The sequence below is a fragment of the Hypanus sabinus genome, chromosome 9 (assembly GCF_030144855.1).
Source record: "Hypanus sabinus isolate sHypSab1 chromosome 9, sHypSab1.hap1, whole genome shotgun sequence".
NCBI lineage: Eukaryota > Metazoa > Chordata > Chondrichthyes > Myliobatiformes > Dasyatidae > Hypanus > Hypanus sabinus.
The window spans coordinates 5063060-5086148 of NC_082714.1; the positions used below are offsets into that span (position 1 = coordinate 5063060).

The following is a 23089-nucleotide window of genomic DNA, read 5'->3' on the forward strand; positions in this document are numbered from 1 at the left end:
CGAAACAGGGATAGACTCTGATGTTCAATCCCATTCACAGCTCATCAGTGTATATACCCATACTTGTTGTAGCAGGACCAAGATAACACTCAAGCAAATGCTGACAACTACCATCCATAGAGGCAGAGCCATTCAGCTTTCTCTTCGACACTCTCCACTTGCCTGGTTGAATGCAACTCCAGCAATGTTCAAGACACTCAACACCATCCACAGTAAAGCAGCCCACTTCATTGAGTAGTGGATGGAGTGTGGTGCTAAAGTGCTGCAGTGTACACCATTAACAGAACCGATGGATGTTATGTGGCTACTCCAACAGAATCTATCAAACCTGTAGGACCACCACCACCTTGTAAATACAAAGTTAGCCTTTCATCATGCCTGCTTCTCAATCCTGCAAAAGCCTATCGAATAATGCTGTAGGGATACCTTTTCCAATTGAGATGCTGGTGGTTCAAGACTGAGGCTCACCACCACCTTCTCAAAGATGACTAGCAATGAACAATAAAGTCTGAGATGAGCCAGTGATGCATTGATACCCAAAATGAAATTATATATTGTGAATAAATTGTATAAAGACAATTCAGTTGAAACAATAAAAATCTATTGTGTCGACTTTAAATGTCGACTGTTTATTCCTTGCCATTGACACTGCCCGACTTGCTGAATTCCTCCAGTATTTTGTGTATTGCTCTGGATTTCCAGCATCTGTAGAATCTTGTGTTTAAATTCTACTCATGTGCCACTAGGGGGCAGCACAATCATTGTCCATTGTAATTTTTTTTAAAAAATGCACCAGCCCAATGGTGTCCATTTCAAAAAAATGTTCAAAGTAAAATTTATTATCAGACTACATACATGTCACCACATACACCCCCTTAGATTCTTTCTCTGCAGGCATACTTAGCAAACCAATAGAACAGTAACTGTAATCAGGATCGATGGAAAACAAACTGCATAATAGCAATATATAATGAGCATTAAATAACAAGATAAAGAGGTCTTAAAGTGAGACCATCGGTTGTGGGAACACCAGAAACAGAATGAGTACAGCTATCCTTCTTGTTCAAGAGCCTAACAGTTGAGAATTAGCAACTGTTCTTGAACACTCAAGAGCCTAACAGTTGAGAATTAGCAACTGTTCTTGAACCTGGTGGTGGAGTCCCGAGAAACTTGCACCTTCTACCTGATGGCAGCAGTGAGAAAAGAGCATGACGTGGGTGGTGAGGACCTTTGATGATGGATGCTGCTTTTCTAAGGCAGTATTTTGAGTAAATGTGCTTAATGAGTGGGAGGGCTTTACCTGTGATGTAGTGGGACAAATCCACTATCTTTTGTAGGATTTTCCACTCAATAACATTGGTATTCCCATACCAGACTGCAATGCAGCCAGTCAGCACACTTTCCACCACAAACCTATAAAATTTTGCCAAGGTTTTTGATGACATGCCAAATCTCTGCTCCTGAGGAAGTAGTAGAGGCGCTGTCATTGCTTCTTTGCAATTATATTTATACGACCGGTCTGGGACAGGTCCTCTGAGATGGTGACACCCAGGAATTTAAAGACACTGGCCTTCTCCAACTCTGATTCTCCGATGATTGCTGGCACATGGACCTCTGGTTTCCCTCTCCTGAAGTCTACAATCAGTTACTTGGTCTTGCTGACATTGAGTGAGAGGTTGTTATAATTACACCACTCAGCCAAATTTTCAATCTCTCTCCTATATGCAGATTCATCACTACCTTTGATACAGCATGGGAGGTGGTGAGGGTGGGGGGGGGGTGCATGTGCGAGATATTTGCGAAAAACAGAGCCTGTGTCAACTGATCTGCTGTTCTGTTTTCTGCCATGACACTTCAGTCAGCAGTACTGGCTTAGAATCACCCGTCCACATGGGTGCAAGAATTTGGAACCCCGAAGACTTACTCGTCTTCCAGAACACATCCTTGGGATGCCTCATCTCTTTTACTCTTAATATATCTGAAAAAACTTTTTGTTTCTTTTTCTATTTTGGTTACCTTGCATTCATATTTCGTCTTTTCTCTCTTTATGGCTTTTTAGTTGCCTTTTTAAAAGCTCCCCAATCTCTAACTTCCCACTAATTTCTGCCATATTATATGCCCTCTCTTTTCCTTTTATGCCTTGTTAGCCACAGTTGTGTCATCCTCCTTTTAGAATACGTCATCTTTGGGATGTATTTATCCTGTGCCTTTCATATTGTCCTCAAACTCCAGCCACTGCTGTTCTGCCATCATCCCTGCTAGTGTCCCATCCAATCAACTTTGGCCAGCTCCTCACTCATGCCTCTGCAGTTTCATTTATTCTACTATAATACTGATATATCTCACTTTATCTACTTCCTCTCAAATTGCAGGGTGAATTCTTTCATATTATGATCATCTGCTCCTAAGTGTTCCTTTACATTAAGCTCCCCAATCAAATCTGGCTCATTACGCAATATCCAATCCAGAACTGCCATTTCCCTTGTGGGTTCAACTGCTCTAACAGGCCACTTCATAGGCATTCTACAAATTCCCTCTTGGGATCCAGCACCAATCTGATTTTCACCAATCTACCTGCATATGGAAATCCCACATGACTATCGTAACACCTCCGGTTCAGCTGTAACACAACCTTTTTGTACAGGTCATACTTTCACCCAGAGGAGATCCCAATGATCCAGAAATCTGAAACCCTGACCCCTGCACCAATTCCACAGCCACTCATTCATCTGCCAAATCAACCTATTCTTATCTGCATTGGCATCTGGCACAGACAGTAATCCAGGAATTACTACCCTGGAGGTTCAGCTTTTCAACTTTCTATCCAACTCCCTATTCTCTCTCTTCAGAACTGCCTCCATTTTCCTGCCTATGCCACTGGTACCCTCCCCCCCCCCCACTTTAGAATGCCGTTGACAGAATCTGAGACACGAGGAAGGTTGTTCAAGGCTTTAGCAGAATGTAGACCAGGTGGAACGTTGGACAGAGCACTGGCAGATGGAATTTAATCATGACAAGTTCAAGGTGATGCAGATAGGAGTAGGACGTTTATAGCGTACATTCTACCACATAACAAATGCTATCTTCCCAATCCTCACCACCCTCAGCCCCACCTTTCATCAACTCCCCAGTCATCATGGACTCACCTTCACCACTGTGGTGGTGAGAAGAGCTCTGGGGAAGCAATGGGACCAGATGGCGTGAAACCCAAGGTCTTGAAGGAGTATGCTGAGCAATTGTGTGGAGTTCTCCAGCACATTTTCAATTTGAGTCTCAGCCTGGAAAGGGTCCTCTGACTCTGTGGAAAACATCATGTGTGGTCCCAGTACCCACGAAGGGGCAACCCAAAGACTTGAATGACTACTATCCATTAGTCCTGACCTCACACATCATGAAGACCCTAAAGAGGCTGGACTGACTCACCGCGACCCCTGGTCAGATCAGCACTCGATCCACTCCATTTTGCCTACATTGGAGTCGAAGATGCTGTCATCCACCTGCTGAATAGACCCTACTCCCATTTGGATAAGCAGAACTACTATGAGGATCATGTTTTTTTGATTTCTCAAGTACCTTCATCACCATACAGCCCTCACTGCTGGGGGAAAAACTGCTCAATGCAGGTTGGCACTTCCATTGTATCCTGGATAATGGACTGTCCAAATGACAGGCCACAATTCATGCGGCTTCAGAGCTGTGTGTCAGACATGACTATAAACAGCACTGGGGCCCCACACGGGACTGTATTGGCTCCCTTCTCGTTTACCCTGCACACCATGTACTTTAGATACAGCAGAGTCATGTCATCTGCAGAAATTCTCTGATGTCTCAGCAACAGTTGGGTGTATAAAGGGTGGACGGGAGGATCAATACAGGGTCCGGGTGGAGGACTTTGTCAAATGGTGCAAGCTGAATCATCTGCAGCTCGGCATCAGTAAGTCAAAGGAGATGGTGATGGACTTTAGGAAGACGAAGCCTGAACTGTTCCCTGTTACTATGATGGTGAGGACATGGATGTGATGAGGACCGACAAGTACCTGGGGGTGAACCTGTATGACAGACTTGAGTGGAGCACCAACAGAGAGGCTAAGTACAAGTAGAGCCAGAGTCGCCTCTACTTCCTTCACATGTTCTACCAGTCTGTTGTCGCCAGTACAATCTTCTATGCGGTGGTGTGCTGGGACAGAGGCATCAATACAGGTGATGCCAACAGGCTCAATAAGCTGATTAGAAAGGCTGGCTCTGTTATAGAAGTCAAACTGGAAACACCGGAGGCTGTGGTAGAACAAAGCACCCTGTGGAAAATTCAGACGATCCTGGACCATGTTTCTCACCCTCTGTGTGCCACCTTGGCTGAACAAAGGAGCACTTTTAGTAATAGACTAAGACAACTGCACTGGTCCAAAGAGCACCATTAGGTTCTTTAATGAGTCAACCTATAGCCGGGGAAGTGATGACCCCCCTCTTGTTAGACCGTTTGAGGTAACTTTTTAAAAATTCTTTCTTACTTCTCTTATAATATTTGTATATCTGAGCACTTGTAATGCTACTATGACATAGCAATTTCCTTTGGGATCAACAAAGTATGAATAAGAATGATAACAGGAATGAAAGGGTTACCGTACGAGGATCGTCTGGTGGCTCTTGGCCTGTATTCCCTGGAGGTCAGGAGAATGGGGGTGGGGGGGTGATCTCAGAAACATTCTGAGTGTTAAAAGGCCTGAACAGATTAGACATGGTAAATTTATTTCGCATTGTAGGGGGTTTCTAAGACAAGAGGCAAGACTTCAGGATTAAAGGACGTACTTCAATGAGATGTGGAGAAATTACTTTAGTCAGAGGGTGGCAAATCTGTGGAATTTGTTGCCACGTACAGCTGTGAAAGCCAAGTTATTGGGTGTATTTAAGGCAGAGATAGATAGGCTCTTGATTAGCCAGGGCATCAAAAGGTATGGGGAGAGGGCAGAGGAGTAGGGATGACTAGAATAATTGGATCAGCCCATGATTGAATGGCAGAGTAGACTCGATGACCCAAATTGCCTACTTCTGCTCCTATGGTCTTAAAGTATCTAATCTAAATAAGGCACCAAGGAATGCTGCAAGAGGCTAAGGACCGAAAGAAGCTGCAGAAGGTTGTAAATCTAGTCATCTCCATCTTGGGCACTAGCCTACAAAGCACCCAGGACATCTTTAGGGAGTGGTAATTCATAAAGGCAGTGTCCATTATTAAAGAGCTCCAGCACCTAGGACATGCCCTTTTCTCACTGTTACCACCAGGTAACAGATACTGAAGCCTAAAGGCACTCACTCAGCGATTCAGGAACAGCTTCCTCCCCCTCTGCCATCTGATTCCTAAATGGACTTTAAAGTTTTAGACGCTACATCAATTTTTTTTATATACAGTATTTCTGTTTTTGCACATTTTATTCAATACACATAACTGATTTACTTGTTTATTATTATGTTTTTTATTTATTATTTTTTCTCTCTGTCAGATTATGTGTTTCATTGAACTGCTGCTGCTAAGTTAACAAATTTCACGTCACATGCTGGTGATAATAAACCTGATTGATTCTCTTGATGAATAGAGGGACCTTAGAATTCAACTCCAGAGCTCTCTGAAAGTGACAACACAGGTAGACAAGCATTGCCTACACTGTAAATTGATGTCTGAGACCAGACAAACTGCCAGTAAAGAATTAAACAAGAAGTGGGCACCAAGATTCAGCAAACCCTGAGACATGTACCAATCCTGCACTAATCCCATTTCACTAATTCTCATTTTAGTTCTAAATGAGCGACCCCCCCCCCCCCAATCTCACTCCCTGGAGAAACAACATCCCTGCATCTTAACTGGTCAAAACCTTTTAAGAATTTTATGTTTGATTAACACTTGTCCCTTTTGAACTTGAGAAAGCAGAGACTTTTTATATCAGGAAGCAATCTGATGAATCTTATTGCATTATTACAAGTGAATTCTCCCTTCAGCAAGGAAACCAGACAATGTTTTAGTCTATTACACAATATTTTGGATGCAATAAGAGGTGTTTATTCTTCGATTTAATTAATCTTGTCTTCCTAAATGTAAACGTTCACCTACAGGGATATCCAGGGACATCAACACTATTCAAACTTCCCAATATAAAAATTCTTTGCTTTATTCTTTCCTAGCAAAGTGGATGACTTTGCACTTTTCCTCTTCATTTGCCATTCCCTCCCTCATTCATCCTATCGACTCACATTCCTTTGATGCCTCTACCTCACTGAACTAATTCAAATCATTGATTAAAAACTCAACCACCTGCGGAATTCATTCAGCCTCAATTTGAAATTAATTCATTTATTCCCAATATTTTGTCTTAAATACCCCTTGACCAATGCCAGTATAGTAGCCCCAACCTCATGCATTATAACTTTATTTATCAACTCATGTGGCACCTTGAAGACCTTTCAAAATCTAAATACGTTAGGTCAGTTTTCTCCTTTGTATTCTGCTACTACAATGAGGGGCATTAATCATGTGGATAGCCAGAGGCTTTTTACTCAGGGCTGAAATGGCTAACATGAGGGGGCACAGTTTTAAGGTGCTTGGAAATTGGCACCAAGGGGATGCCAGGACTAAGTTTTTCCACACAGAGAGTGGTGGGTGCATGGATTGCTCTGCCCAGCGGCAGGTGTGGAAGCAGATACGACAGGGTCTTTTAAGAGCCTCTTAGATAGGTACATGGAGCTATGCGCTAGGGAAATTCTAGGCAGTTTCTAGAGTAGGTTACATGGTCAGCACAACTTTGTGGGCCAAAGGGCCTGTAATGTGCTGTAAATTTAATTGTTCTACTAATTCCCTCAAAGGGAAAAAAACTGGCCTATCAAACATGTTTTCCCTTAATCCACATCGACTCTCTGCAATACTATTATTTTGTAAGTACTCTGTTACATTTCCTGAATAATATATTCTAATGTTTTTCCTATCAACAATAGTTAGGCTAACTTACCTCAATTTTCTCTTTCCCTCCCTTCTTAAATAGCAGGATTAAATTTGCTATCTTCCAATCTATGTGAACCATGTTAGAAATTTACAAAAATTGGGATTAGGTCATCAGGTACTGGGGATTTTTCAGCTCAATTTTTTTTTTAAATACTGGCTTCTTTCAGCTACCTGTTACTCTGCATTTACTGATCACTATTCCCACAAAATTTTCCTGTGAAGAAACAAACGGCAGTGTCAAGAAAAAACCGTGCCCTCAATGTCGCAAAAACAAAGGAGCTGGTTGTGGATCACAGGAGGAATGGAGACAGGATAGCCCCTATAGACATCAATGGATCTGGGGTTGAGAGAATGAACAGCTTCAAGTTCCTCAGCATACACATCACTAAAGATCTCACATATGGGAACTATACTTCCATCAATTGCAGGACTCTGCAGAGAATGGTGCGGACAACCCAGCACATCTGCAGATGTGAACTTCCCATGATTCAGGACATTTACACAGACAGGTGTGTAAAAAGGGCCTGAAGGATCACTGGGGACCCTAGTCACCGCAACCACAAAATGTTCCAGCTGCTACCATCTGGGAAATGGTATCGCAGCATTAAAGCCAGGACCAACAGGCTCCAGGACAGTTTCTTCAGGCCATCAGACTGATTAATTCATGCTGATACAATTGTATTTCCATGTATATTGACCATCCTGTTGTACATACTATTTATTATAATTTACTATAAATTACACATTTAAACAAAGACGTAATGTAAAGAATTTTACTCTTCATGTATATGAAGGATGTAAGAAATAGTCAATTCAGTATTTATCAATTCCGTATTCACTGCTATAACTTGTCCTGTCACAGTCAAAGACCCACTTCAGTGGTCACTTTACTAGGAACGCATTGTGATCTTCTGCTGCTTAACCCAGCCACTTCAAGGTTCAATGTCTTGTGTGTTCAAAGATGCTCTTCTGCACACTACTGTTGTAACCATATGGTTATTTGAGCTACTGAAGCCTTCCTGTCAGTTTGAACCAGTCTGGTCACTCTCCTCTGACTTCTCTCATTAATAAAGCATTTTTGCCCGCAGAGTTGCCATTCACTAAACACTTCTTGTTTCTCGCTGCTGATCTCCTGGGATTTTCATGCACAGTAGTCTCCAGTTTCTGAGATACTTAAACCACCCCATCTGGCACCAACAATTATTCCATGGTCAAAGTCACTTAGATCACATTTCTTCCCCATTCTGATGTTTAGTTTGAACAACTGAACCTTTTGACCCTGTCTGCATGTTTTTATTCATTGAGTTGTTGCCACATGATTGGCTGATTAGATATTTGCATTGATGAGGTGTCCATAGAGTACCTGATGAAGTGGCCACCGAGTGTAGGCTAAGCCAGTGTTTTCTTTGGAACAGGGAGGGCCAAAGGGAATTTAACAACAGCTCCTTGCTAAGTATTGTTAACCTCAAATTCTCTACTTTGGTAGGTTGTTAGAGGCTAGTTCAATGGTGTTATTTCTCAGAGTCATACACAGAAATATGGACCTTATGGCCCACCAAGTCCAAGCACATTTATAATGATCAAAATAAATACTTGAAAGATTAGGGAATTAAGTTTTATGGGGAATGGATCCAAGAGATGAAGCCTGGAACAGGTTCACCATGATCAGGCTGAATGGCATGCTATGTTGCTGCCAGAAGCATGGCAACAATTGCAGGCTGCCCCCAGCTCAATCTATCTCACTGTATGTTTTGATGTGCGTGTGACAAATCTAATCTTTCATCTCTTTACAATGGCAAAGCAGGCTTGATGCTCTTATGTTCCGGGATGAATAGGAAGACCTAATTTCCCTTAGTAGAGTGGTTTAATAGCTAGATGCCATAGCTTTAAGGTAACTGGTGTTAAGGAAAATTAATTCACAGAATCTTTCACCTCATATGTTGGAGACCTGAAACACAATGCCTGGAGGTACGAGGTGAAGGGTTCTGCCTCTAACATTTAACATAATCTAGGTCAGGGGTGGGCAAACTTTTTGACCTGTGGGCCACAAAGGGTTCTAAAATTTGACAGGGGGGCCGGACCAGGATCAGATGGACGGAGTGTTTTGGTAATACACCTCATCAGAGAAAATAAAATATCATGGGATATGTAGAAAACATGTGCTTTAATTTCAATTGAAAATGAACAAATGCATTACAACAAAATATCTGTCTTTGAAGTCCCATGGTATTTAGCTATTTATTGAAATGACTTTTAAAACACTGAAAATTAAATGAATAAAATACAGCTTTTTTTAATAGTAACAGTTATTATTTTAAAGCACTGAAAATTCTGTTATCCTTCAAGATATTATCATCATCACTCTCCTCCTGACTGTCTTTATTTCAAAAAACGGTAGGAGATGCAGGTCTACTTGTCCTGCTCCTTCTTATTCAATTGTCCCCTGTGCCAAAACTCAACAACGACCAGCACAAAGACGGAACAGGGACAGCGCGCCAGTATGCGGAGCGCGTTATTTGATCTGGAGCGCATTTTTTTATTTTGAGAACATACGTGCACCTGCGCACTACTCATGTCCATCACTTAACAGAAATGACATGTAACATGTAAGGCTTATTGAAAAAAATATTTTCAAATGCATTTTTTTACATAACACAACGAAGAAACTTATTTTTAATTTCAGTGGGAACAGTGTTGTTGGTCTCCCTTTTTAGCCAGCGCATCAAAGTCTGGATTTAGTTTTGTTGTGGCGATTCTCAGGATGGATCTGAGGTGTTGGTCAGTTAACTTGGATCTGTGGCTGGCTTTGTTGATGTTCATGACGCTGAACGCCTGTTCACACAAATAGGTCGAGCCGAACAAAGAGTAAAGCGCAAATGTGGAGTAATACGCTGCACCTCAACAAAGGTCAATGTATATAGAGTGCGTCATCTATTGTGAAAACGCCAGAATTGCGGGGTAAAAACGTTAACAAGGTTTATTAATATAATTTCATCAAGTTCTGCGGGCCGGATTAAAAAGCTTAACGGGCCGCATATGGCCCGCGGGCCGTAGTTTCCCCATGCCTGATCTAGGGTTCTTGAAAGAACAAGCTTGATCAGTGTCCTATCTCATCCAGTGTTCCGCTGGACATTTATTTAGATTCTGATTAGTTATAAATGACAGATAAAGATAACACTATTTCCTTCCAGAAGTTCTTCCAAATCCTGGTTTCAGATCAGCACAAGATCAGAATGGTTTAACTGGCCTTAAAATAAAAATTGGAAATTACAACACATTTGCTCAGGACCCACACCACCGGGTTCAGGAACAGTTATTACTCAACCATCAAGCCCCTGAACCAGAAGAGATAACTTAATTCACCTCAACACTGAACAGTTCCCCACAACCTACGGACTCACTTTCAAGGATTCAGCTCATGTCTTCAATATTTTTTGTTTATTTATTTATTTATTGTGTTTTTTCTGCATATGCACAATTTGTTTTTTGCACATTGGCTGTTCCTTCATCCTATTGTGTGCAGTCTTTCATTAATCTATTGTGTTTCTTGGATTTACTGTGCATGCCTGCAAGAAAATGAATCCCAGGATTGTATATGGTCACAAATGAACTTTGATTAATAAATTTACTTTGAACTTTTTAAACAAAAACCTCAGATCAGGCTGCATCAGACATCCAGTCCTAAAACAGGGATGCTACATGAGCTGAGTTGTTTTAGCTTTTCACATGAAACGCACTGCAGGGATTGGTAATAAAGACAGGTGTATGAGGGGGATGTCAGAGGAAATTCCTTACAGAGTAGTGAATACATGAAACACACTGCTAAGATTGGTAATAAAGGCAGATGTATGAGGGGCATTTAAGAAACTCAGATGGGCACATGGATGATAGAAAAATGAAGGGCTACGTGGGAGGGAAAGATCAGATTGAGAGCTTAGAGAATGTTAAAAGGTCAGCACAACATTATGAGCTAAATAGACTGTATTGTGTTCTATGGGTACATATAGCCATTTTGTCCTGGAATTTCATATTTTGTGTGTAACCTTGTAAGTAGTAGATGAAACCAAGTCGTTTATTTAAGAAAGCAGCCTTAATGTAGAGGTAAAGGGAAGCCTCAGAAATTCACCATTCTAAATACTGAAACTGGATCTAACCCATCTAATTTATGAAGTTTAAAACAAGTCCAGGATCACACCAGAAACAATGCACAATTAGTTTAGATTTATTTGAATGGCCCTGATTGAACCGTCAACAACAACAGAATGTTTGATTATTTAGTGAGAGGAAACAGTCTGGCAAGATGGCCAATCCACAGCAGATGCACGTGTACATGCAAGCAGTCTCCCCTGTAACCCCCCCCGCCCCCCCCAACCACCAAGAGTAACAAAAATATCACCAGGACACTTGGGCTCCCTTTGAATCTCTCAACAGAACATTTGCTAAATTCCTTGGAGCTGCTGTAATGCAGAAAGTTGTTACTCTCTACCGTGAAGAGTAATCCAGTTAGCTCATCTTGGGGACCAGTCCTGTAGTGTAGGTTATTTTTACTGGATCGACTTATAGCTTAACTCAACTGTTTGACTGTTTCACTGGCAATCCTCAATTTATCAAGCCCAACTAGAATTTAATTCAGAGACCATTCCGAATCAGGAGTGATTACTCCACTCCTGATATGGAACAAAATGTAACTAAGTGAGAAGCAATTGTGACATTTCAATGGCAACCTGAATGGGAGGTATGGTAGCATGGCAGCTAGCAAACGCTTTGATCCAGTGATCCAGATACAATTCTTACTGTTGACTGCAAGGAGTTTCTGCTGTTGCTACAGTTTACTTTCACATTCCAAAGACATACCTTATGAGAATAGGTTGAGTGAACTCTGCCTTTTCTCCTTGGAGCGACGGAGGATGAGAGGTGACCTGATAGAGGTGTATAAGATGATGAGAGGCATTGATCATGTGGATAATCAGAGGTTTTTCTCAGGGCAGAAATGGCTGGCATGAGAGGGCACAGTTTTAAGGTGCCTGGAAGTAGGTACAGAGGAGATGTCAGGGGTAAGTTTTTTTTTAAAAACGCAGATAACGGCAAGTGTGTGGAATGGGCTGCCAGCAACGGTGGTGGAGGTAGATACAATAGGGTCTTTTAAGAGACTTTTGGGTAGGTACATGGAGCTTAGAAAAATAGAAGGCTATGGGTAACCCTAAGTAATTTCTAAAGTACGTATGCGTTCGGCACAGCTTTGTGGCCCAAAGGACCTGTACTGTGCCATAGGTTTTCTATGTACCAAATAGTAGATTAATTGGTCATGGTGTAATTGGTCAGCATGGGCTCACTAAGCCGGAAGGGCCTGTTACCATGCTCTATCTCTAAGCAAAGAAACTTCGAGCTGTGTGTATTCCCTATTTTTGCTCTCTATCAACAATAAACTGGTACAAAATGAAAGATGCTACAGACATCTAAATTTCTTCAGGGCTACTTCACAGTGGAAAAACAGAAGACAAGTACAGCACATCACACAACTTAAAATTAAGCTGTTACCTCAATGGCATCCTGTAATGATATGGTAGAAACAAGCTCAACTTAGAAATACCTTCAAGCGTAGACTTCTACACAAAGTACATTGGTCAGTCTAAAGTAAACCTATGAACTCAACCTCACCATTTTGAGCTATTTATTTAATATTTCTTATTGTAACTTGGTAGTTTTTTTAATGTCAAACAAGAGAAAATCTGCAGGTGCTGAAAATCTAAGCAGCACACAAAATTCAGGAAGTCAGCAGGTCAGGCAACATCCATGGAAAGAATATAGTGAATGTTTATCAGGGCTGATGAAGGGTCTCAGCCTGAAACATCACCTGTACTCTTTGCATGGATGCTGCCCGGCCTGCTGACTTTCTCCAGTATTTTTTTATGTAGTGTACTGTACAATACAGGTTACATCCTTACCTCATCTTGATAGCTGCCTCTGTAGGCCTTTTCCAGGCTTGAATCCAAGAAATTCAAGCTGAATTTGTTAATGGGAGGTTTGGAGAAGTATTCATCCATTAGTCTGTAAAAAAAAGTCAGACAAGGCAAAAATACATTAAATATACATTGAATGTCTGATAAGAGATTGAAAATGATAATGCTGAGCTTGTAGCGCCTCATTTCCTAGCGTATCCGAACCGACTCACAATTAGATAGCCTACGGGGGTTTGCGAGCACAGAGCTTTGGAGCCTCTTCGCCATGGGGGGCCGGTTGACAGAGGCTTAAAAGTGAGGCTGAAGTTTTCGAATAAAGTTTTTCCTTCGACTGCAGCTACCGACTCCGTGTCGTAATTTTAGCGCTGCTTGTAGCACACCGCTACAATTGGTGACCCCGACGGTCCAAACGATTTTTGGACCAGAAATGACCGACGCCGCCTCTGTTCATGCGGTTTCGTTGAAACTGCCGGGTTTCTGGACACAGCGCCCGGACCTATGGTTCCAGCAAGCCGAAGCCCAATTCCACGTTCGCCGGATCACCTCAGAAGACACCCGCTACTACTACGTGGTGGGCTCCCTCGACCAGGACACAGCTGCCCAGGTCGCGGAGTTCGTGCAGTCGCCCCCGGCAGACGGCAAGTACACGGAATTCAAAGCCCTGCTCCTCAGGACTTTCGGACTCTCACGGCGCGAGCGGGCTGCCCGTTTACTGCACCTGGATGGCTTGGGCGACAGACCTCCATCGGCTTTAATGAACGAGATGTTGTCTCTGGCCGAGGGACACACAGGCCTCATGTTTGAGCAGGCATTCCTGGAGCAGCTGCCCGAGGACATACGCCTGCTGCTGTCCGACGCGGATTTCAGTGACCCCCGGAAGGTGGCAGCCCGGGCGGACTTGCTGTGGAACGCCAAACAGGTGAGCGGGGCGTCCATCGCACAGATCTCCCAGCCACGCTCCCGGCAGCAAACCAGTCCAGGCCCGGCCGCAGAGCCCACTAACCCCCGGCCCAATGACCACTGGTGCTTCTACCACCAGCGGTGGGGCGCAGAAGCCCGCCGTTGCCGCCCGCCCTGCAAGTTCCCGGGAAACGCCAGGGCCAGCCGCCGCTGATGGCTACGGCAGCTGGCCATCGGGATAGCCTCCTGTATGTGTGGGATAGAAGGTCGGGACGCCGGTTTTTGGTCGATACTGGGGCTGAGATCAGCGTTTTACCTCCGACGAGTTACGACACCCGCAGCAGGGCACCGGGTCCCCCCCTGAGGGCCGTGAATGGCAGCACAGTAAGGACCTATGGCACCCGTCAGGTGCAGCTACTGTTCGGCCCCAGCCAGTTCACGTGGGACTTCACACTGGCCGCCGTAGCCCAACCGCTTCTGGGTGCGGATTTTTTGCGAGCTCACAGCCTGCTGGTTGACCTGCCCAGGAAGAGACTGGTACACGCCGAGACCTTTCAGACGTTCTCCCTGGGCGCGGCCCAGTTGCCAGCCCCTCACCTCGGCTCCCACACGCTGTCCGACAACGATTTCACCAGGGTCCTGGCGGAGTTCCCATCGGTTCTGGCACCGCAGTTCACAGCAGCCATGCCCAGGCACGGCGTACAGCACCACATCCCGACACAGGGACCACCCCTCCATGCCTGTGCTCGGCGGCTTCCCCCGGACAAGCTCCGACTGGCGAAGGAGGAGTTCCAGAGAATGGAGGAATTGGGGATCATCCGGCGGTCCGACAGCCCCTGGGCTTCCCCCCTGCACATGGTGCCCAAAGCGACGGGGGGCTGGAGACCGTGCGGCGACTACCGCAGGCTGAACGAGGCTACCACACCGGACCGCTACCCTGTGCCGCACATTCAGGACTTTGCGGCAAACCTGCACGGCGCCCGGATCTTCTCCAAGGTCGACCTTGTCCGAGGGTACCATCAAATCCCGATGCATCCTGACGACGTCCCCAAAACGGCTCTCATCACCCCGTTTGGCCTCTTCGAGTTCCTCCGCATGCCGTTCGGCCTGAAGAATGCCGCACAGACGTTCCAGCGGTTAATGGACGCGGTGGGACGGGACCTGGACTTCGCGTTCATCTATTTGGATGACATCCTCATAGCCAGCGGCAGTCGTCAGGAGCATCTGTCCCACCTCCGTCAACTCTGCGCCCGACTGAGTGAGTACGGTCTTACAATCAACCCTGCCAAATGCCAGTTCGGACTTGATACCATTGACTTCCTGGGCCACAGGATTACTAAAGACGGGGCAACCCCTCTGCCCGCTAAGGTAGATGCGGTCCGCCACTTCCCCCGACCCACCACGATCAAAGGCCTTCAGGAATTCGTAGGTATGGTCAATTTCTACCGCCGCTTCCTCCCTTCAGCTGCCCGGATCATGCGCCCCCTGTTCGCCCTGATGTCGGGTCCGAGCAAGAACATTACCTGGGACGAGGAGTCCGCCGCCGCTTTCGTTCAAACGAAGGAAGCTTTGGCTGATGCCGCAATGCTAGTACATCCCAGAATGGACACCCCTACCGCCCTCACAGTGGACGCATCAAACACGGCAGTCGGTGGGGTGCTGGAGCAGCTCATCGCAGGTCGCTGGCAACCCCTGGCGTTTTTCAGCAAACACCTGCGGCCACCCGAGCTCAAGTACAGTGCTTTTGACCGGGAACTGTTGGCGCTCTACCTGGCAATCCGGCATTTCAGGTACTTCCTAGAAGGTCGGCCCTTCACCGCGTTCACGGACCACAAACCGCTTATCTTTGCGTTTACGAAAGCATCCGACCCCTGGTCGTCCCGCCAGCAACGCCACCTGTCCTACATCTCTGAATACACAACGGATGTCCGGCACGTCTCGGGTAAGGACAATGTCGTGGCGGATGCGCTCTCTCGCCCTACCGTTCATGCCCTTTCCCAAGGGGTAGACTTTGAGGCACTGGCAGAGGCACAGCAGGTAGATGAGGAGATTCCGAGTTACAGGACTGCGGTCTCTGGTTTGCAGCTCCAGGACTTCCCCGTGGGCCCAGGTGAGAGGACCCTACTCTGTGACGTCGCCACCGGCCGGCCCCGTCCGGTCGTCCCCGCAGCCTGGCGGCGACGTGTTTTCGACTCCATTCATAACTTGGCGCATCCCTCCATCCGGACAACTGTCCGGCTGGTTTCCAGCAGGTTCGTTTGGCACGGTCTCCGCAAACAGGTCAGTGAATGGGCCAGAACGTGCATGCACTGCCAGACGGCCAAGGTTCAGCGGCACACCAAAGCCCCACCGCAGCAGTTCCATCCCGCCCACCGGCGTTTCGACCACATTCATGTGGATATCGTGGGCCCCCTGCCAGTGTCGCGCGGAACGCGTTACCTCCTGACTATCGTGGACCGGTTCACAAGATGGCCAGAGGCGGTCCCGCTCACCGACACCACCTCCGAATCTTGCGCCCGAGCCCTGCTCGCCACCTGGATATCCCGCTTTGGTGTACCAGCCCACATTACCTCCGACAGAGGCGCCCAGTTCACCTCCAGCCTGTGGTCAGCTATGGCCAGCCTTTTGGGGACTCAGCTGCACCACACCACTGCCTACCACCCACAGTCGAACGGGCTAGTGGAGCGTTTCCACCGTCACCTGAAGTCGGCCCTCATGGCCCGCCTGCGGGGAGCCAACTGGGCGGACGAGCTTCCCTGGGTCCTTCTCGGCATCCGCACAGCGCCCAAGGACGACCTGCACGCCTCGTCGGCCGAGTTGGTATACGGCGCGCCCCTGGCCGTCCCCGGGGAGTTCCTACCAGCCCCGAGGGGGCAAGAGGAAGAACCCGCTGCAGTCCTGGGCAGACTTCGCGAGAAGCTCGGTAACCTGGCCCCCATACCCACTTCACAGCATGGGCGGCACCCGACCTGCGTACCCAAAGACCTACGGAACTGTAAGTTTGTGTTTGTACGAAGGGGCGGGCATCGGCCACCGCTGCAGCGGCCATACGAGGGGCCGTTTACGGTGCTCCGGAACAACGGGTCCACGTTCGTGCTGGACGTTGGGGGGAAGGAGGAGGTTTTCACGGTGGACCGCCTCAAGCCGGCCCATGTGGACCTGGCGCAACCGGCCGAGTTTCCGGCGCCTCGGCGCAGAGGCCGACCTCCCAAGCAGGTTCTGGCCCAGGCTGTGGACATTGGGGGGTGTATCGCCGGTTCTGGGGGGGGGTTATGTAGCGCCTCATTTCCTAGCGTATCCGAACCGACTCACAATTAGATAGCCTACGGGGGTTTGCGAGCACAGAGCTTTGGAGCCTCTTCGCCATGGGGGGCCGGTTGACAGAGGCTTAAAAGTGAGGCTGAAGTTTTCGAATAAAGTTTTTCCTTCGACTGCAGCTACCGACTCCGTGTCGTAATTTTAGCGCTGCTTGTAGCACACCGCTACAAGCTGCCATTTTAAGGACACTGTACATACTTCCTTCTGCGTGGATTAGATGTTCACAAATTGCTCCACAATGAAATAATAGCTATAGTTGATCTGCTGAGAATAAACATGGTTCCGAACACCTATTGAACTCCAATGATCCTTCTATATTAGTGCACGCCCCTTGAACAGTCGAGCAGTGCCACGTTCTCACAATGTGCGCTGAATACAGCACCACGTGGTGTTCGTATCCTGTTTCATCCCATAATGTTCAGAGTGCAGCACCACAACACCAAGCTGCAGTCAGCAGATTTCACAGAAATGCTTTTATTTAGATATGTTGATGGAATAGCAAGGAAAGATTGGTGAGTGCAAAAGAGTGTGTGTGAGGGGCATGGGGGAAATGAAGCTTCAACAAAATTCAAGAAACTTGTCACACTATCCAAGTCAAGGCAGATGGCAAGTTATGCCTTCCACTGTGCTACAGTGTACAACTTCTACAAAATGCCGTGCAGACACTAACCAAGACTTTTCAGGTCCCTCGGCCCAGAGATTGTGCCAGTCTTAACCAACTTCAAGATTAATCAAGACCATTCCCTCCCATATAACTCTCCATTTTTCTGTCATCCATGTGCCTATCTAAGAGTTTCTCAAATGTCTCTATTGTATCTGCCTTTACCACCACCCATGTTTTGCTTTGTTGAGTTCTGTATTGCTCTGCTGAACATTGTGAACTGGCATGTGTGGTGACTGGCTGTTCCCAGCATACCTTTAGCTGTGCTGGTTGTTAACGCAAATAACACATCTCACTGTATGTCAATGTACACATGATAAATAGAAATCTGACAAACTCAATGCAGTTGAAAATCTCAGCAAATTTCTAAACTTGGAGTAAAAGGAATGATGGTCTTGCTCTTTTGAAAGCATATACAGCAAAATTTACGGGTTTCTTTCCTCCGTTGTTAAAACTAAAAGATAATTTGGCACTTAGAAAATGAGCACAAGTTAACGGCTTAAACAAAAATGCTACCAACTAAACTGACTGACGTGGCAACCAGGAAATATTTTTATTTTAATGGGGGTGACTTTGTAACAGTTTTAAGATCAGAGACACATAAGCACATTGACTTTGCTTTTAAATAAAGCCAGATCTCTTCAGATATCAAATCACTTATGGTTTCTTTAAAACACTGAGACTGTATTCCACTTCCACACAATTGTTTCTCGATGTGTCATTTTCCTTAACCATCCTTAACCATTTGTTTAGAAACCTTAATGTTGAGCAATGGTGGGTAGACTTAATAAATTTAGTCATAGTCCCGCACAATAAAACAAACTGAGTCTGGTAAGCTGAATACAATACAAACTTAAATCTGGAAAGAAAATTACAGCAATTGTGACTAAAGAATAGTGGAAAGTTGAAACTTGGTTTCCAACTATTGATAAGTCAATTGTGATAGCACATAATTATGGGGATTCAGTTCAGTTCTTCATTAGGTTATTAGGGGTGGAGGGATAAAGGAGACATGAATATAGAGTTAATATTACAATCAGATCAGCCATGATTTTATGAAATGGAACAGCACAGGCTGAGGGAAGATCTGATAGAGGTTTATAAGATTATGAGATGCTTAGATACAGTAGACAGACCATATCTTTTTCATGGGCTTGATATATCTAATACCAGAGGGCATGCACTTAAGGTGAGAGGAGGTAAGTTAAAAGCAGATGTATTGGGGAAGTTGTTTTATTTTTGTGGGCCGAATAGAAGGTGGTAACAATCAGTTGGAGGGAGATTGAAAATAAGACCAAAAGATATTGGTGAAGTAGGCAATTTGGCCCATCGAGTCTGCTCTGCCATTCAGTCAATTCTTCCAGTCATCTCCACTCCACTGCTTTCACTCCATACCCTTTGATGTTACGACTAATCAGGAACCTATCAATTTCTGCCTTAAATACACTTGATGATTTGACCTCCACAGCCACTCGTGGCAACAAATTCTACAAATTTATCACCCTCTGACTGAAGTAATTTCTCCACATCACTGTTCTAAATGGACATTCTTCAATCCTGAAGTCGTGCCCTCTTGTCCTGGACTCCCCTACTACAGGATACACCTTTGCCATATCTAATCTAATGTTCGGAATGTTTCTAGATCCCCCCTCATTCTCCTGAACTCCAGAGAATACAGCCCAAGAGCTGCCAGATGTTCATCATATGGTAACCCTTTCATTCCTGGAGGTATATCCTTGGACATTCAGCTCCCAATGGCAGCCATCCTTTAGCCAAATTTCAGAGATGTTATATACAACATTATACATGCCAATCTGTAGCTGAATTTCAAGATCATCCATTCAAATATAACACTTTCAGCCCAGTATTTGTTGCTTTCTGTTGTAAATCATCCCACCGGCTGTGATTATGCCTCATCTCCTGCCTGACCTTCCTATCATCTCTGCTGCTGCACACCATCTTTGACTTGTTTCTGTTTTCCACTTCCTCAGACCTATCATTCCAGTTCCCATCCCCTGCCAAATTAGTTTAAACCCTAACAGCTCTACTAAACCTGCTTGCTAGGATATTGGACCCCTTAGGATTCAGATGTAGCCCATCCTTTTTGTATTGGCTGAGTGATGCCACAACAACCTCTCACTTAATGTCAGCAAAACCAAAGAGCTAATTATTGACTACAGGAGGAGAAAACAGTTGGTCCATAAGCCAGTTCTCATCAAGGGATTACAGGTGGAGAGGGTCAGCAACTTTAAACACCTCAGTGTTAATTTTTCAGTCCTAAATCCAGCACACAAGTGCCATTATGAAGAAAGCACAGCAGTGCCACTATTTTCTTAAAAGCTAACATAGATTTGGCACATCACCTAAGACCTTGACAAACTTCTATAGACGTGTGGTGGAGCATAGAACCATAGAATACCTACAGCACAATACAGGCCCTTTGGCCCACAATACAGTGTCGAACATGTACTTACTTTCCTAGGGTAACCCACAGCCCTCTATTTTTCTAAGCTTCATGTACTTATCCAGAAATCTCTTAAAAGACCATATCATATGTGCCTCCACCACCGTCATCGGCAGCTCATTCCACACACTCACTTCTCTCTGCATAAAAAACTTATCCGACATCTCCTCTGTACCAACTTTCAAGCACCTTAAAACTCTGCACCCTCGTGTTAGGCATTTCTGCACTGGGAAAAAAGCCTCTGACTATCCACACGATCAATGCCTCTCATCATCTTATACACCTCTATCAGGTCACTTCTCATCTTCTGCCACTCCAACGAGAAAAGGCCGAGTTCACTCAACCTATTCTCATAAGGCATGCTCCCCAATCCATGCAACATCCTTGTAAATCTCCTCTGCATCCTTTCTATAGTTTCCACATCCTTCCTGTGTTGAGGCGATCAGAACTGAGTACAGAACTCCAAGTGGGGTCTGACCAGAGTCCTATACAGCTGTAACGTTACCTCTCGGCTCTTAAACTCAATCCCACAGTTGCTGAAGGCCAATACACCGTATGTACTTCTTCACCACAGAGTCAACCTGCACAGCAGCTTTGAGTGTCCTATGGACTCTGACCCTAAGATCCCTCTGATCCTCCACACTGCCAAGAGTCTTACTATTAATACTATATTCTGCCATCATATTTGACCTACCAAAATGAACCACCTCACACTTATCTGCGTTGAACTCCATCTGCCACTTCTCAGCCCAGTTTTGCATCGTATCAATGTCCCACTGTAACCTCTGACAGCCCTCCAAGCTATCCACAACAGCCCCAACCTTTGTGTCACCAGCAAATTTACTAACCCGTCTCTCCACTTCCTCATCCAGGTCATTTATAAAAATCACGAAGGAGTCCCAGAACAGAATCCTGAGGCACACCACTGGGCACTGACCTCCATGCAGAATATGACCTGTTTACAACCACTCTTTGCCTTCTGTGGGCAAGCCAGTTCTGGATCCATAAAGCACAGTCCCCTTGGATCCCATGCCTCCTTACTTTCTCAATAAGCCTTGCATGGGATACCTTACCAAATGCCTTGCTGAAATCCATATACACTGCATCTACTGCTCTACCTTCATCAATGTGTTTAGTCATAGCCTCAAAACATTCAATCAGGCTTGTAAGGCATGACCTGCCTTTGACAAAGCCATGTTGACTATTCCTAATCATATTATGCCTCTCCAAATGTTCATAAATCCTGCCTTTCATGACAACTTACCAGCCACAGAAGTAAGACTCATTGGTCTATAATTTCCTGGGCTATCTCCACTCCCTTTCTTGAATAAGGGAACAATATCCACAAGCCTCCAATCCTCTGGAACCTCACCTGTTCTCATTGATGAAGCAAAGATCATCACCAGAGGCTCAGCAATCTCCTCCCTCACTTCCCACAGTAGCCTGGGGTACATCTTGTCCAGTCACGGAGGCTTATCTAACTTGATGCTTTCCAAAAACTCCAGCACATCCTCTTTCTTAATGTCTACATGCTCAAGCTTTTCAATCCACTGAAAATCATCCCTACAATCACCAAGACCCTTTCCCATAGTGAATACTGAAGCAGAGTATTCATTAACCACCTCTGCTATCTCCTCTGGTCCCACACACACTTTCCCACTGTCACACTTGATTAGTCCTATCCTCTCACGTCTTATCCTCTTTCTCTTCACATACTTGTACAACGCCTTGGGTGTTTCTTTAATCCTGCTCACCAAGGCCTTCTCATGGCCTGATCTGGCTCTCCTAATTTAATTCTTAAGCTCCTTCCTGCTAGCTTTATAATCTTCTAGATCTCTATCATTACCTAGCTTTTTGAACCTTTCGTAAGCTTTTCTTTTCTTCTTGACTAAATTTTCAACCGCCTTTGTACACCACAGTTCCTGTACCCTACCATCCTTTCCGTCTCATTGGAACATACCTATGCAGAACCTATGCAAATATCCCCTGAACATTTGTCACATTTCTGCCATGCATTTCCCTGAGAACATCTGTTCCCAATTTATGCTTCCAAGTTCCTGCCTGATAGCTTCATATTTCCCCTGACTCCAATTAAATGCTTTCCTAACTCGTCTGTTCCTATCCCCCTCCTATGCTATGGTAAAGAAGATAGAATTGTGATCACTATCTCCAAAGTGCTCTCCCACTGAAAGACCTGACATCTGACCAGGTTCATTTACCAATACCAGATCAAGTACAGACTCTCCTCTTGTAGGCTTACCTACACCAGCATGTAATCATGGCCAGGCATGGAAACATCAATGCCCTTGTACAGTAAATCCTACAAAAAGTCATGGATACGGCTCAGTCCCTCCTATCCACTGAAGATAATCTACATGAAGTGCTATCACAGGAAAGAAGCATCCATTATCAATTAACCCAACCACCTAGACCATACTCTCTTCTCACTGCCATCAAGGTGATGGTACAGGCGCCTCAGCACCCACAGCACCAAGTTCAACCCTCAACCACTAGACTCTTGAACCAGAGGGGATAACATTACTCACCTCATCAAAGAATAGATTCCACTGATTTGGACTTACTTTCAAGGACTCTGAATCTCACGCTCTCAATATTTATTGCTCATTATTATTTCTTTCTTCTTTTTGTATTTGCAGTTTGAGGTTTTTTGTGCTTTGGTTGTTGTCCACCCCGAAGGGTGTGGTCTTTCATTGATTCAATTGTGTTTATTGTATTGTTTGACATATGAGCAAGAGTAAGCCATCTGGCCAATCTTCTCAGCCATTCCATCATTGCTGATT

At 45.2% G+C, this 23089-nt stretch overlaps 1 protein-coding gene across 1 annotated transcript in view; it reads right to left on the minus strand.

Annotated features, from left to right (window-relative positions):
- The window catches only part of adcy9 (adenylate cyclase 9), a 136136-nt gene that overhangs the window by 22786 nt on the left and 90261 nt on the right, over nucleotides 1-23089 (minus strand). The window contains exon 5 of the mRNA XM_059978909.1: nucleotides 12931-13033. Coding sequence (XP_059834892.1) covers nucleotides 12931-13033 — 103 coding nt within the window. The remainder of the gene's footprint in view (nucleotides 1-12930; nucleotides 13034-23089) is intronic.